The 15,590-nt window shown below is 38.5% G+C and overlaps 1 protein-coding gene across 3 annotated transcripts in view; it reads left to right on the forward strand.

Moving 5' to 3' along the window:
- The window catches only part of cadm2a (cell adhesion molecule 2a), a 209,510-nt gene extending 198,393 nt beyond the window's left edge, over nucleotides 1-11,117 (forward strand). For all 3 annotated transcript variants that reach the window (XM_068331827.1, XM_068331829.1, XM_068331828.1), the window contains 2 exons: nucleotides 5,214-5,336; nucleotides 5,834-11,117. In XM_068331827.1, the coding sequence (XP_068187928.1) occupies nucleotides 5,214-5,336; nucleotides 5,834-5,952 (242 nt within the window). In that variant the 3' untranslated portion in view covers nucleotides 5,953-11,117. The remainder of the gene's footprint in view (nucleotides 1-5,213; nucleotides 5,337-5,833) is intronic.
- Nucleotides 11,118-15,590: the final 4,473 nt, after the last annotated feature.

A 15,590-nucleotide genomic window follows, 5' to 3' on the forward strand; every position in this document is an offset into this window, starting at 1 on the left:
GGAGGTTGTTGAATATTCAAGATAGTGTCCAAGTCCACGTGTGGGCTTTATTGAATGATTAGCAGAAGTAATTTGTTTTCTGAATCTAATCAATCCACTCTGACCCAGCAAGAAATAAATGTGCAAGGACACACACACACACACATATACACACACACACACACACACTGGTAACGTCTCCTCTTTTCTGTCTTTCTGACTCCCATGCATGGTTGCGTTCGTTCACACATGTCTTTTGGCCCTCTGCTTTAGCCTTCAGGGACGCTTTTCATCTTGGCAGTACAGAGCCAGCTTTAGATGCAGATTGGTGAATTTCTAGTCTCAGTCAAATAGTTGGGCATAATTAACTCATCAAACTAGTGAAGTCTGCAGGCTCTTTTCACTCGCCTTTACTTTTCCATTGTTTGCAGAGAGTATTTCTGTGCTGTGTCCAACTTTGACTGCAGCAGAAGTGATGAAAAATAGTCTTTCTTTGTGTTCCTCATTTAATGATTAGAAACCATTGTGGGTGAAGAATTTGTTGCGGGGGGGGGGGGGGTTCAGATTATCATGCCTTATCTTGAATTAGAGTCACAATCATAAAGGTGCAAAAAAACACATTCTATAGAAAAGGCAAAAAAAACAAAAGAAACTGCCTTACCTCCCATCCTCCAAAAGATTTTCTAGTCTACACTTGAATTCCTGTTCATGCAAACTGCTACTATGCTAATGAAATGCTCACGTACAGATTGCCTGACCCACACCACAGACATAAGGACACTCCAGCTGTATAGGCTTATGCTTAAGCTAGCTTCTGCTTTATTGATCTAAGTAAGTGAACCCATTCCATCATAGAGCCACATCTAAGATAGAGGGAAGCCTAATCCAAAAAAGGAAAATAAGTCTGTAGGGGATAAAATTTAATATCAACTCAAATTATACCAAAGGGTAAGGAGAGGGGGTGTAAATCTACAGTGTGTGAAGGCCATATGAGCTGCATGCTGTTATGATGACTCCAGAAATGCTGTATGTGATTATTTGACATTAATTTAAAGAGTGATTTGGATAAATGTTAGTGCAGATGATGATGGGGGCGAAGTTCAGAGAAAGGCTATAACAACACTACCAGGAATCAAGTTCAGGCAATTAATATGATATGAAGAATAAGATAAGAACTCTTATGCAAAGACAATTGTAAGTTTTTTTTATGTTTATAATCATGAAATGCCGAATTGTCAATGATTAAAATTTATTTTCTTTAACACTTTCAATTTTTCTGCGAATTTTGCTTGCGGTTGTTCTACAGACATCCAGTATTATGCTAAAACCATCTAACACTGACCACAGCAGACAAAATCAAGCTCCTCGGCCACTTACCTCTGATATTTAACAGACATTCAACAGATTTTCTAATGAAAGACATGAGAGTTCATTTGAATGAATGGTTTCAAAGAGATTAAACATGAAAAGATGAAAAACTCAGATAACCTGATTACATTCAAAGTCATGCAATCAGTCGGTCCCATAGTGTATTTAATTTCTCTGTTCTACTGGAGCAGCAAGTAAATTGTGCAGATCATCAATTTGCAGATTCTATTATTTCCAATTACAACTTTACACATTCTCTTGAGAAACCAACACAGTGTCTCCATTACGCAATAGTCCAGTACAGGACATAGTGTCGGTGGAATACATCAGATGAGTTAGATGGACAGTTTAACAGTAACAGTTTTGCTTTAGTTTGGCCAAGCAGTGGCTCGCAGAAGCCTTGGACCCCTTTAATTTATTAAAAAAGCCCAACTCACTCGGCCAGGCGACAAGGAGAATGTTATAAATATTAAAAGAGGAGTTTGCTCTGCCATGCTCCCATATTAAATCTCACAGAGAAGAATGTATGTGTCATCATGAAAAGATAATGTGTTTTGGGACCATAAAAATGTATAACTCTCCTCTCCAGATCCCTTTTGTCCTTGTTGTCTTTCCCTTTCCATGTTGCTGTAACTGAAAATTTCAACCTTTCCATGTCCATCAATCTGTATTTCTTTCATTTTCTTTGCCTGTGTGTCTTCATATGTCCTGTTTTCCTACCGAGAGCGGAACACTATACATAAGAATGCATTACAAGAGCCATGTTTTTGTCAAAAAAAAAAAAACCTACTAAATTAGTTTACAAGTCTGACGGTAGAGGTCTGGAAAGCTTGCTTCCATCTAACTGCGTACACCCATATTAGTTTTTAAACTTTTTTCTGATGTTCAAACCAACTCCGATTGAGTGATATCACTTTATGTGATTTGTAGGTATTTTTCAAGCAAAAAGTCCTTTGTAAACCTTCACATACGGTTACGTTGATTGTGTTTGAATGAATTTGAAATGGCTAAATAAATCTCATAAAGTTTGTTTGCTGAGAGACTGTCCTTCAGTTTTGACGTTATTTGTCGGCTGGCAAACACTCCACTGTGTGTGTCAAGAGACAGGGACTGCAATTCAGCTTCGGTTTTTTTCTAATATCCCATATTATACTCTTTTTAATCAATTTCACACAGCTGTCAGACTTCCAACTACACTGTATTTGAAATGTATTGCCCCAAACTTATCCGTGGTCCTGAATTTCAGCTGTCTAAAAGTCGCTCAAATCGTCTCTACTCGGAACAGGCTGTTTCAAGCCTCCACCATTAAATGCTAATGAGCTCCTTCTGTCAATGCTTGTTACACACCCGTCTCTCTCTCTGTCTCTCTCTCTCTGTCTCATATGTATATACGTATGTATGAGACAGAATAGGCTTATATAAAGACTTATATACTTGTGTGTGTAAAAATATATATATATATATATATATATATATATATATATATATATATATATATATATATATATATATATACACACATACACACACACATATACATATACTGTATGTTGAGACCGGAAGAAAGGGATTTTCACCCACTAATAGGGAACAGGATAGGATTAGACCGTCGTAAAACAGGTTTGTTTTAACGTACAGATGATGTCTTGTAATCCTATCAGCAGCTGATAATTATGAGATTGGAGGGCAAGTTCGGAGCTGAGCTGGCATTCAGGTGTGTGTGTGTGTGCGCGTGTGTGTGTGTGTGTGTGTGTGTGTGTGTGTGTGTGTGTGTGTGTGTGTGTGTGGCCACGCCCACAAGTGCACACCAAGATGAGGGCAGAAAGGATAGATAGAACCAAAATGAAACATAGTTGGAGAGGAGAGAGCAGAAAGTCAGCTATGACACTTCATCTGCCATTACTTGTTCTTTCATTGCAGCCTTTCTCAGGATTATGAGCTTAGTGCAAATGAGTGTATGGTTTAACTTAACGTACCAGTTCTCTTTGGCAGTGAGCCTCTAAAAAAATACCATTTTAACTCCTTCGTACTTCTACGTCGTGCTTGAAAACACTTAGATTGGTAAAATCAGCAGAGGTGCAGATGGTTCTGGCTCTGGAAACCACTGTTACTCTGGCTGTATAAACACCTCTCTTGATTCATTGGCTCGGCATGCAGTACGCAACTGACATCACAATTGCATTTTACTTTGTAAGGAAATTACTTACCATGCAACTTCTGTCTGTGCCTTAGAGCTAAAAGCAGGCAACAGCTTATTATGGGGGACACGTTTAGCACCATTGTTAAGAGCCTTCAACTGTCTGCAGCATACCCAAAGTAAAGATTGTCACTGAAGGAAGAAATGTAGAAGTGTGGCTTCTGACTATATGTGTTGTAAATATAAATTGTAAATATACCGGTAGTTTCCCAGCCATCTCTATATTTTATTCAGATATATTATTTCGTTGTGTATTCCTCCAAGGAAGTGATGCAGTAGTAGCGCTGGGATCAGACAAGTCCTGGAATCACCAAGGGGTTTAGCTTATAGCAGGATTTCTCAGACATGACACCTGCACATTGCGTGGTCAAAGTGTGTAGCTGTGTAGAGACAGACATACGACTGCATGGTCATGGCTTGTTTGCACATGCATTGGTTCGTAAAAAATGGGCTGAATCGAGTGTGTGTGTGTGTGTGTGTGTAATGGTGAAAAACACGGGCTCGGCTGACAGATAGGGGTAGGCAGACCGTCCACGTGCCTAACTAAATGTCTTGGCCCTACTGGGAAGTGCCAGGGGAGAACATTCTTCTACGCTTTGCTTCACTGACCAAGCAGAACTGCTGCACAATGAAACCACGCTTGCATGTGCCATTGTGTGTTAGTGTGTGTGTTTTTGTGGGAGTGTGTTTTCCAGCGAGAGGTGGTGAAGTGTGACGGCCTGGTCACTCAGACCATGGAGAGTTATGGAGCAAGAGAAAGCCAGCTGTTCACAATTTGGTCACATGGACAGACACAGAACAAGAGACAGCGTCATGTGATGTATGCTGTTTTAATTCAGGTTTTGTGTAAGATGTGACAATAGGATGAGTAGTAATTTCTTAGATATTGAGGCGGATAAATGAATGCACCACATGTCATTACCGATCCTTCCCATTCGCCATCAGCATCAACTTTTCAGCCACCGTTGAACGTATTCCCATCATGTCCTTCCACGTTTTTGAGTAGCCTGCCAGCCAGACAAGGAAAGAAGGAAGTGCAGGTGGATAAAGGGAATGAGCTATTGTTAGTAAGGGGCCTTTTCATGAAGTGTGAACACTGTCATCAAGTAGATGCTGCTATTAAGTTATATATACTCTAGGATATGTAACCCTACTGCTTTCCAAACAGCATAGTAAAACGAACACCCGATTAATGTTCCTACCAGCAATCCTTCCTCAATAAGGAACAGAGCAAAGACTTTTCTTTTTTTTTTTTCCTCTTGATGATTTATTTATTGTGTAGTATTTCCACGACACCACTACCTCCAGTTTTATGTTGGGGTCTCCTGCAGCACCGTGGGGGAAGATGATAAATTATTAATTTCTCTTTTTCTCAAGTCCTTATTTCATTTTATTTTTCCCTTAGTCTGCATAGTGTCCCTCTGTGTCATAGTGGCATCCGTCTCTCTTTCTCTCTTTTCCTTATTTTTATTCAGCGAGTCGGGTAAATCTGCCTGCAGGATGTGAAAGGAGAGAGGCATGACAGCAGCTCATTAATGCAACAATGAGCTCAGGCAGATATTTTCTTCCGTGCTCTGTTTGGTATTTTCCTGTCTCTTGCTGCCCTGGCACCCTCACCTCATACAAACTAAGTGCTTCATCTGCTCTCTTTGTGTCCATGTCTCCTCAGATCCCAACGCCGTGGGGCAGCATGGCACGGACCACGCCTTGATTGGAGGAGTGGTGGCTGTAGTGGTCTTCGTCACCTTGTGTTTAATCATTGTTCTGGGAAGATACCTGGCCAGGCATAAAGGTAAAACCAAAGTGGATCGGATCCAAGCCTCCCAAAGTTTCCAGTACCAGTGGAACATGTTGCACTGGTCTGATTAGACTTCAGTGTTCAGGATAGAAAAAAAGAAAAATAATTTATTTTGTTGTCCAACACAGAACATGATATGATTTCACCAGTGCATCAAGAAATGCCATTGTGATTACTTTTATCTATTAACACTTATTAATACTTATTCAGAAGAGAGAGGTATAAGGATATAAAGTATGACCTGTGTGTCATGTATATCATACGGCAGCGGTTATATATCCCTGCCATTGAAAACAAGACAGGTATTTGTGCTACTTCCTGCTGCGTTCAGATATGCTGTCCTATCGTAGCTTCTCATCACTTTGGATATGAATTATGTAGCATTACTGATGTTTCTTACAGATCTGCTTTTCGCCTCAGGCAGCTAACACCACACGGGGGCTGCTCAGCATTTGCTTTCCTTGATATAGGTTTATTTTTCGCTTCCTTAGGAACGTACTTGACAAACGAGGCCAAAGGAGCAGATGATGCGCCCGATGCCGACACAGCCATCATTAATGCTGAGGGCAACCACGCACACGCAGAAGAAAAGAAAGAATACTTCATTTAGACTGGAGAGGGAGCTGTGCAGCTCTCTTTTTCCCCCCATTTCCTTACACCTTCAACCTCTGTATATCTTTTTCTTTTACTTTGTCCATCTCTCACCTTTTCCTCTGCACATCTGACCGCTGCCCCGGTCACATCAAAGAGGAGGCAAGTCCAGTCCATCAGCAGGCAGTCAGTCCACAGAGAGGTTCCCCAAGCGTTTTCCTCTTATTGCCTTCTGTTGAACCCGTTTCTGTCATTTATATTTGTCTTTTATTTCCTGTTTTGGCAGCAGGTGCTGTTGTCCCACTTTACACAGTGTTCCTCAGTCTTGACATCAATAACTGGAGGTCTGCATATCTGCTTCTTACATGAGTCCATGTTGGTCCTCTCTTCTGTTTCCCGTCCAGCAGACACCAGTTACTAGATCTTTTTTCGTTCGCACACGTCCAAAAAACACACCATATCACACATCAACACGGTGCCTAAAAATACAGACGCCATTGAACTTCTGTCAATGCCTTCATGTATCGTCTGTCGGTAGCGATGTAAATGCTTTGTGGGTGGTTAACCGGACCATCATTTCATTGCTTAGCTCACTGCTTTTTTATTATACATTGCATCTTTTCTTTTTAATATTATTTTTATTTGAAAGAAAAAAAAAGTGTTGCTTTTTACGCCTTAACATGTCTGTTACACTGAATATGGTACTTCCAGATGACCCACCACCTCGAACAACATCCCCTCCTTATAGACTTGTAATTAAACAGTTGACACTTGTAAGATAAGAAGAAGGTTTTGTGTAACACTGTAGTAAGGTTTGTCAGATAAGTGTATTATATGATTTTCCTTATTAGGGTAGGGGTAATGAAGGGTAGTTGTGATATTGTTTAGAGCATTGAATACACAAAGATCCTAGATGAAGCATTCCATTAAATAAACGCAATCAAATATATTAAACTATTTGCTAAATCTGCTGTCCATATGTACTTTTGTCTGTATATTCCTGCACTGTTCAGGCTGCAGTTTAGCAAAACACCAACATGTCAATGTCCTCTTTAAAATCTTCAAGTAGTTTGTGAATCACATTAACGGTTCAGGTGTACAGAAACATTAAATCTTCTCTCTCTAAAAGCTGTATAAAATGTATTAAAGTTAGTTTAGCTTTTGATTTTGAATTATTTTTCTTTATGTTTATTCATATTGCGGGGGAAAAAAGTGAAGTGTAGAGAACCCCATGAAATGTAAAATGAATAACTAGAAGTTAGTTGAATACATAATAAGGGATACACTTATAGATAAGAATTAAATTATGGTAGTAATTCATGCAAAATCAAAATTTCTGTTTCCATCAGTTTTACGTCAGCTGTACTTGTCCAACACGTTGTGTAGTCCCACCTTTCAAACCGCATAACTGCTCCTCCTATTTCCATTTTGTCAGAGTCACTTGCCATGAACAGAAAGTTGATTTCCATTTCATGGGGTTCTCAAGCAGGTAAAAAAAGGAAATAGTGTGCTGGGTCACAGATCTGCAGGGGCCTCCTCTCCAAAACTAAAAGCTGAAGACAAACAGAAGCACAAAAACATCTGAATGAGTTACTGCGTTCCTTTGCCAACAAGTAGATTGCCTTTGGAATTGTTCTTTTACTCGAATAGGAAAGATTACAAGCCAGTCTTTAATTCAATCCTGGAAGAAGAATTATCTTTTTGAAAACTAAATCATGTCTTTTATATTAAATATATATATTTTTTGTTCTGAGCTCCCTGCTGTATATTGTGTCTGCTAAAATGTGATTGATTGTGAAAATTGCTGTTAAATTATGGATTCCCATATTCCTTCAACTTTGTATATTAGTCATCTTATCCTTTTTTTTTTTTTTTCATTGTAAAATCCTTATTAAAAGACTTTAAAAATGTATTCTGTTTTGGCATAAAGCATGTATATAATGTGTGAAATCTAAACTTAAATACACATTAGCATGTTTTTGTTTGGGCTTTCTTCATATTTAATTTATTTGAAGTGAAGTTATTTAAGCAGGAAGCCACAAAAGAAGTTCATTTGAGATTTAATTTTGAAGGACAGGAGCATCTTGTGTTTGACGCAGGCTGTTGGTTGGCAACAGACCTGATTTCTGTGAACAACAACAAAAACAGAAATTATTCAGTGAAACAACAAAACAAACCTTGTTTTTTGGACATTTGCACACAAATCTTACTCTGCAATTTAAAAATTAATTAAAAGGAACATTACCTTTGCGTCTGAGGCAACGTTTCAAACAGTTTCCTTGCATATTGTATTCCTGCCATTTGTCTGTCATCAGTTTGAAGGAATATGGCTGATTTACTCTCCTATGAAAAAGGGAAAAACACTGTGGCCTCTGGAAAGAAAGGCTTAAAGGCAGGCGCTAATCTACTAAGAGGGAGCAAATTATTACCAAGGGCAATAAAATAGTGGGCCCAGCTGTCCCCAATTTGAAGGCCAATTTACAACATTATGCAAATAAGGTCAGCAAGTAAGGTCTTTACTCCAGCACTGCTAGGGTGAATCACAAGTTCTTCATTAGATCGACCACCTCTTGCCCGTCTCCTCACGTATACAGATCTAGCCAGTGTATAATATCCCATTTTAGATATGTTCACCACTTTCTTTGAAATATTCTGAAGCTTTTTCCACAGTTTCTGGATTTTTACAGTTTTCATGCACTTAATTAATACACCATGATTTATTTTTAACTTCAACGCACCAGTAGATCCTTTCACGTCCTAAACTAGCCCTCATCTTCAGGAACCTTCTTCATCACATTTATGTATAGACACATTTATCACAATGATGTAATGTCTTGTACTTTTCTTTTTTTTTACTTTTGTATCTAATTCTTTTCATTGTGCCGTAAATCAATAATAATGGTGTGAATTGATTTTTCTATTGCTTCACACCATTTGGAAGTAACGAGCTATCTGATTGGTTAGTTGCTTCTGAAGAAAGTGAAACCAGATGTTTTATATTAACTGGATGCTCATCAATACCCGGATCATGGTGATGCGTTGGTGTTTGAATTACAAACAAACAGGTGCCATTTACAGAGATATGCACTCTGACTAATTTGATGGGTATTTCTTTGTGAACGGTGAAATGTGTTTTTGTTTTTCACTCTGAAAGCACATGTAAATATTTGTTTTGACATGACAGTAATGAACTAATTTGTTGGAAATGGCTTTTTGTGAAAGATAGACCAAACCTGAATTTTTGCCCATCTGGTATTCTCACAGACTGGCACGTGCCAACATGCACTATTTAGCTACGGTAAAGGCAACAAGTCCGGGGTCAGTCGTGAATCTTATTCCTTCTTGTTGTCAGTTTGAAACTAAGCTTTAAACTCTTCTCCTTGCTTCTCAACATTTGTCCATTCACGGAATATCTACACATTAAAGGCCTCTAAAGTCTCTGGCTGTAAGATGGTAAAAACGCATGACATATTTGTAGGCACGATGCCATATTTATTCGGCACAAGTCTGGCTTTGTCTTTGTTAGGTCCATGCAAACCCACTTCTTTCACTGAAGGTGGGAGTGCTGCAGCTGATTTACGTCTTAATACAAAAACGATGCAATGCTGGCAGTAGTTTTGCCATTAAAAATTTTTCTTAACAACTTGCATGTTGGCGGTGGCAAATGCAGACCTGTACAAAACTCCCCAAAAAATGTTCACGTAGGCATGAGTTTCACCTCTTTCACATTTATGTGACCTTTCTTTTCTATTCAAGCACAGATTTAAATGCACATAAGATATAATTAAAGTGGTCAAAATTATACAACAAGGGTCACGTGTTTGACCTCCCTGCATTAGGTCGCAGACAGCCACATTTTAGTATACTGCAGCTTAGAATCAATGTCGTGTAAAAACATTCATATCATTTTATTAATAAGATCATATCATCATATATCAATGCATCCTAAGGTGGAAGTTCAAATAAGGAAGCATCAGAACATTCTCGAGTCCATATTTTAAAAGCTGTTTTTGTGTGCCTTTTGATTCCGCACCTCCAGTTTGCTCCTTTACCCTCTTTCTGCTCATCTGCTTCTAGCAAAGAAAAGATGAGACAAGTTGACGGAACTGATAGGTATTGAAGTTTGTCCAGACGCCACCTGCTGACACTGTATTATGTATTCATCTCGCTGCCGCCTTTTCACCATGCTGCACTGCATCATTAGCACCTCTGGTCACAGAACATTGCAGCCAGTGGGACACATGCACATATGGTCCCAAGCTTTAGCCAGCACTTACTCCCAGTTTCAGGAAATTAGAGGCTCATATCAACTAAAAACTCTCTAATAAAAAAAGGATGAAGAACAAAATCAGACCACTTTTAAACACACTTTAAAATTGTTTATTTTAACTGCAAATAATTTCATATTGTTCCATTTTCTACAATTACACTAGAGTCCGTCAGCCCAATTTCCATATTGTCATGAGAGCAACATGTGACACAATCACTGACAATGATATTTTGGATTTTGTTGCTTTTTTTTTTTTATTATTATATTTGTTTTTGCATCTCAGGAATATATTTCATTTACACTTTTTTGATTGTTTGCTTTCTGTCTTAAAGCTGGGAATAATGTGATTCCCTGCTCCGCTATCCCCTGGATGCTGACACCATGTAATTTGTTGCGTTTCAGATTATCACTATGTTAATAAAATATCCATCGATTCTTTGGTAACTCTGTCATCTTGATGGCATTGGGATATCCAATTTAAGAAACTGTTTTTTAATATGATCATTGACTAGAAATACCGATGTTTAGAAATATGCTGCAAATAATCATGAGTTTCAAGATTGATAGAAGGTGTGTTTATACAAAGTGTTATCTAATTTTAGCTTAAGGTGTGTAAGCAGTTCAAAGCTTTTGTCCTCTTCATGTTTTCCTTGTAGCAACACACAATCAGTCACTCACAAAATATCTACAGTGAAGATCAGGATTAGAGCTAGACACATTAGTTCAGCTTCTGATGTACCCTGAAGAAGAAAAGGGTTTCATATCCAGCTGTACCAAGAAGGCTTGAATGGATATATAATCACCATTATGGAGGTGTTTTTCTCCCATTGTCTGTGGGATTTATTATATTTAATTTAGAAGTTTCGTTCTCATGTATGAAATAAAATTGTTGAATAAATAGTTGCCAAAACATCTGAGTGAGCCTGATTTTCATTTTCTAAACCAACTTTTTTTCTTCCTGAAGATTCTCTCATCAGTGTGTCTGAATAGAGAGATAAGAATTGATTTTAAAACAGCTAAATTTTACACCCCAAAGAAATAAGTATATCTCATTAATTTAGTTACAAATAATAGTCTGTTTTAGTTCCCATAACTGTATTGTGGTGGTAGTTTTCCAAATGAATTTGACCTTCACACTACAATTCTAATAATCCTGCTGTAGTCATATAGGTAAAAAATATGTTACTGTATGTCAAGATACATGTATAAATATCATAATATATATTGTTGTCAGCTTTACAGTATTAAACTATTAATAAAATGTTTGAATATATTTGAGTTTTTGTTACTACTACTTACTGTTACTTAAAATGTTCATCTTAGAAAGAACTCATTTTCAAAATCATTTTGGCAGATCATGAAGGATTAGTTAATCCTCCAGTTAATCCAAACCATTCATATTTTAGATCACTAAATTTTCCATTAGACAAGAAGGGTCTGAAAAGGTGGAACCTAATATTGTAATCCAAACAATCAAAGTTGTAAAAAAAAAGAGTTTAGCAAAGAGTATAGCATTTGCCTCTGGAGTGGAAATATAAAGTTGCATAAAATAGATATGTTCATGTAAAGTAAAAATACATCAAAGGTGTACTTAAGTCGAGTGGTGGAGACGTGTACTGCATCTAATTCCATCAACGAGAGAAAATCCTTTACATCGTTTCGGTAGCTACGGGATGACAGAAAGGAATGTTCTGTAAGATGGAGAAAGTAAGTGTCGGTGCAACTGAGCCTGATAGACAGGAGAAGGAGGCATCCACCTGTGTCACTGAGAAAGAAGATGATGACTGGGGTGAGAATTAAGTAATGGCAATAAAACGTCATGTTAGACTGAAGAAAAGCAGCAGCAATCAACCCACCTGTCAGGAATAAACGCTGCCCATAGAGGATTGTGTTTCTGCAGCTGAAGTGTGATTCTTCTCCTGATGAAAAGTGAGGAGTCATGGAAAAAAACTCAATTACCTCTCAATCAATCAGAGCCGTTTTGCAAAATGGGACATGGGGGTCAAGGAAACAGACAGAAATTGCTTTTCTTGTGAAACGCTGTTCTGCATTAACGTTTTATCGTTCCTTATGATCAAGCAGATTTTTTGTCAAGTGCTTGCATTCCTTGGGGAAAATTGTCTTCAAAACTTTCTCGAATTTGATGAAAGTTTGTTGTTTATTCCAGTTTCTTTAGATGATGGTGAAAAATAACAAGACAGATGGGAGAGACATGTGGGATGACAACCAACAATGGATTTCTAGCCGTGTAATGTACTGATAGCGATATAGTCCACTGAGCTGTCACAAAACCCAAACCCAATGCTGTATTTTTGCATGCCACTATTCAGCACCTCATCAGCATCACGCTTCACGGTCAATCAAGACCCAAATTTAATGTTAAAGTGAATATTGCAGTAATATTCGACAATCATGCAAAGATAAAACATTCTTTTCAATACAGGAAAACATATTCACTTGTCAGAAAAGGAAGAATTCTTCGAAATCCTCATGACTGAGACATTCAGCAAATAAAAATCAGAGCTGTCGTACCTTGAGTTCTTGCTCTCATTTAGTTTTTCTGCTAAATATATAAATATAAAAATGTCTTATAGTGAAGAAAAAGGGTCTAGATATCTCTGCCGTTATTATGTTTTCTTTTCCCAAAAGGAAACAAAGGTGATTTTGGCTTTGGATTCCCAAAGGTTGACTTGGAATTTTGCTCAGTCAGACAGTGATTTGCTGACAAGGCAAAAACGCCTCGGAGCGAAACTCGATAAAGAAACTTTACATTGAAATGCCGAAAGATGATAAATTACACTGGCCTTAACCTGCCAGATGAATTTCCTGTTTAAAATTTGTCATTTTATCTTAACCAGAAGGGGGTGAGGGGTAATAGGAGGGTATTAATTAATGCATTAATTTAGGTTTGTCAGTACAAGACTGTAACAGAAGGAGGGCTGGCGAAGCAGCAATGTTAAACACGCTATTGTTGGACGTTTTGATGCAGAGGCACTCTCAAAAGATAATGAAATGGGCTCTAAAATCAGTTTTAACTACAAACGCATACCTCAAGGATATCATATATTTTAACAACACAAATGACCCGTCAAATGATTAAACACTTTGCTGTCCCTTTGGCGGAAGTTTGTAGAAGAACAGAACTGTGTATGAAGCCAATGCCAATTAGAAAAACTCTTGCAGATGGATGTACCAGGGAAGAGAGAAAAAACTGAACAATATATGTCTATTTTTGATGGCTGCTGCACAAAGGGCTGTTCAGATGAATGATGTCCCCTCCACACAAATGCACACACACAACCACACACACACACACACACACACACACACACACAGCTCTCATTAAGTGTAACTTTCTGAATATGCCAGGGCGCCGAGCCTCACACCTGCCAAGCGCTGTCAGTCTGCCAGCTGCGAAAGCTGGAGGAATCACCTGCTCCATATGCAAATACATTCCTCTTCTTTATGATGTCGATTCACTTGCCCACATCTATGGGTGCCCCCTTTCATCCTTTCAGTCAGAGCCACTTTGCTCCTTACTTTCTTAATCGCTTTCTTCCATTATATCGCCTGCCCTCGACACAGGCCCAATCGCTCATCTTCATTTCCCTCGCTATCCCTCCCCCTTCTTCTTTCCCTGCAATATCCCATGTTAGCCAATTGTCATTTACTTTGCAGTAAAGGTTGTCACAATGCCAGAATTTTGAGCTTTAAGATTCAATAACCGCGTAACAACAACAACAAAAACGATACTTCAATCGATGCAAGAACAAAAAGTCCTTGCACACAAAATCAAAGATGTTCAGAAGTTATTTTTCTGAAAGTCCCAAGTCAAGTTTCTCATACTTATAATGATGCTTCTGCAATCTGTTGTGTCATCTCCGAGCAATGCAAAGGTATCACAATCTATAACAGAATCCAAGGGTGTACTGTATTAGCTTACAGCATCAGCATTGATTGGTTTTATAATCACTTTTATCAGGCTATGGCGATGTGATATGGCATTAAATCATGGAAGTAGATATGCATCCCAGATGCACAGTGGAGTCAAGGAAGACACAGCTCTCAATGCGCCGACAGGCAAAAGGACGAGTGCACAACTGAATTACCTCATATCAATCACTCTGACAGCCCTCAGTGCAGTGAGTCATATAGAAAAACAGATAAAAGCCAATGACCAAACAGGGACAAGACCACAAAGCAAATCACAACAAGCACGCCATGGGAACAAGTGTGGCAAACAGAGAATCGCTCGTTTTAAAAATATTTAGTAAACCCCGATCTCATCAAGTAAAGCTTTTATCCTTCATCTACAAAGCTGGTTTGCAAAGTAAAATATTGCTGATGATGAGTTTAGAAGCTCTGCTAAGTTGCCCTCGGTATACACTGAGTGACTCACCTGTCTGGAGCATTTTCTGGTGTGTGTGTGTGTGTGTGTGTGTGTGTGCGTGCGTGCGTGCGTGTGTGTGCGTGCGTGTGGGAGTAGAGTTTGAAACATATGACAAAGAAGTATTTGCACTGGACTTCTGGCCTTTTGTTTCTCAGCTTGTTAAACGTTAAAGTTCTGTGCTAACTTCAGAAATGATTTTACATGTCAATCATCACTATTTCACTTCAAGTTTTACAAATAAAATTTCATGTCAAAAAGTTTGATCCAATAATTCCCCAATAATTGATGTGAACATATCTGTGGCGATTGATTGAGTCAGAGCTAAACCCAGACTGTAATAAAAAGTATTTGTGTAGGTTTTTCTGACTGAGTGATAAACTTAGGTTACCCTTCTCATGCTTTTTTTTAAATTGCAAATTCCACAAACTGCTGTTAGACACATACTTGTCTAATAGTGTTTACATCTGTGCAGCCTTAGGTTGAGGATCTGATCATAGATCTGTTTGTTTTAATAGCATCTGTATTATCTATATACCACATGAAAGTGATGTAGCACTTTCAACAGAGCCTTACTTCACATTGTGGGATGTCTCGCAAACGCAAGCATCGACCAGGGTGTCAGCAGAGATGTTCGTTTTCTTTGATGTTCAGTAATTGTGCTGACCCCTGTAGTCACAAGCACGCTCGCACACATTCCAGACGCAAACACACACATACCTGTTTGCTGTGCTTCGAGATGCCACAGAGGATTTGTGCAGGAAATGCTTTGATGTCTGAAAGCTGTTCATTGCGAGTTTTTCTCCATATGAGTCCATGAACACACTGAGATCGTCAAACGACACATTTTTCAGACCAAAGGCCAGACATGACCGGTCCAGTGACCTCCAGTTGAGACAGGTAGAGCCATCCCATATCAGGGAGGCATGCAGAGAATATAGACTCCTTTTATGTGTTGTAAACACAAACTAAAATAGAATCCAGAGATGAAACACTTTAA

The sequence above is a fragment of the Antennarius striatus genome, chromosome 13, assembly GCF_040054535.1.
Source record: "Antennarius striatus isolate MH-2024 chromosome 13, ASM4005453v1, whole genome shotgun sequence".
Lineage (NCBI taxonomy): Eukaryota > Metazoa > Chordata > Actinopteri > Lophiiformes > Antennariidae > Antennarius > Antennarius striatus.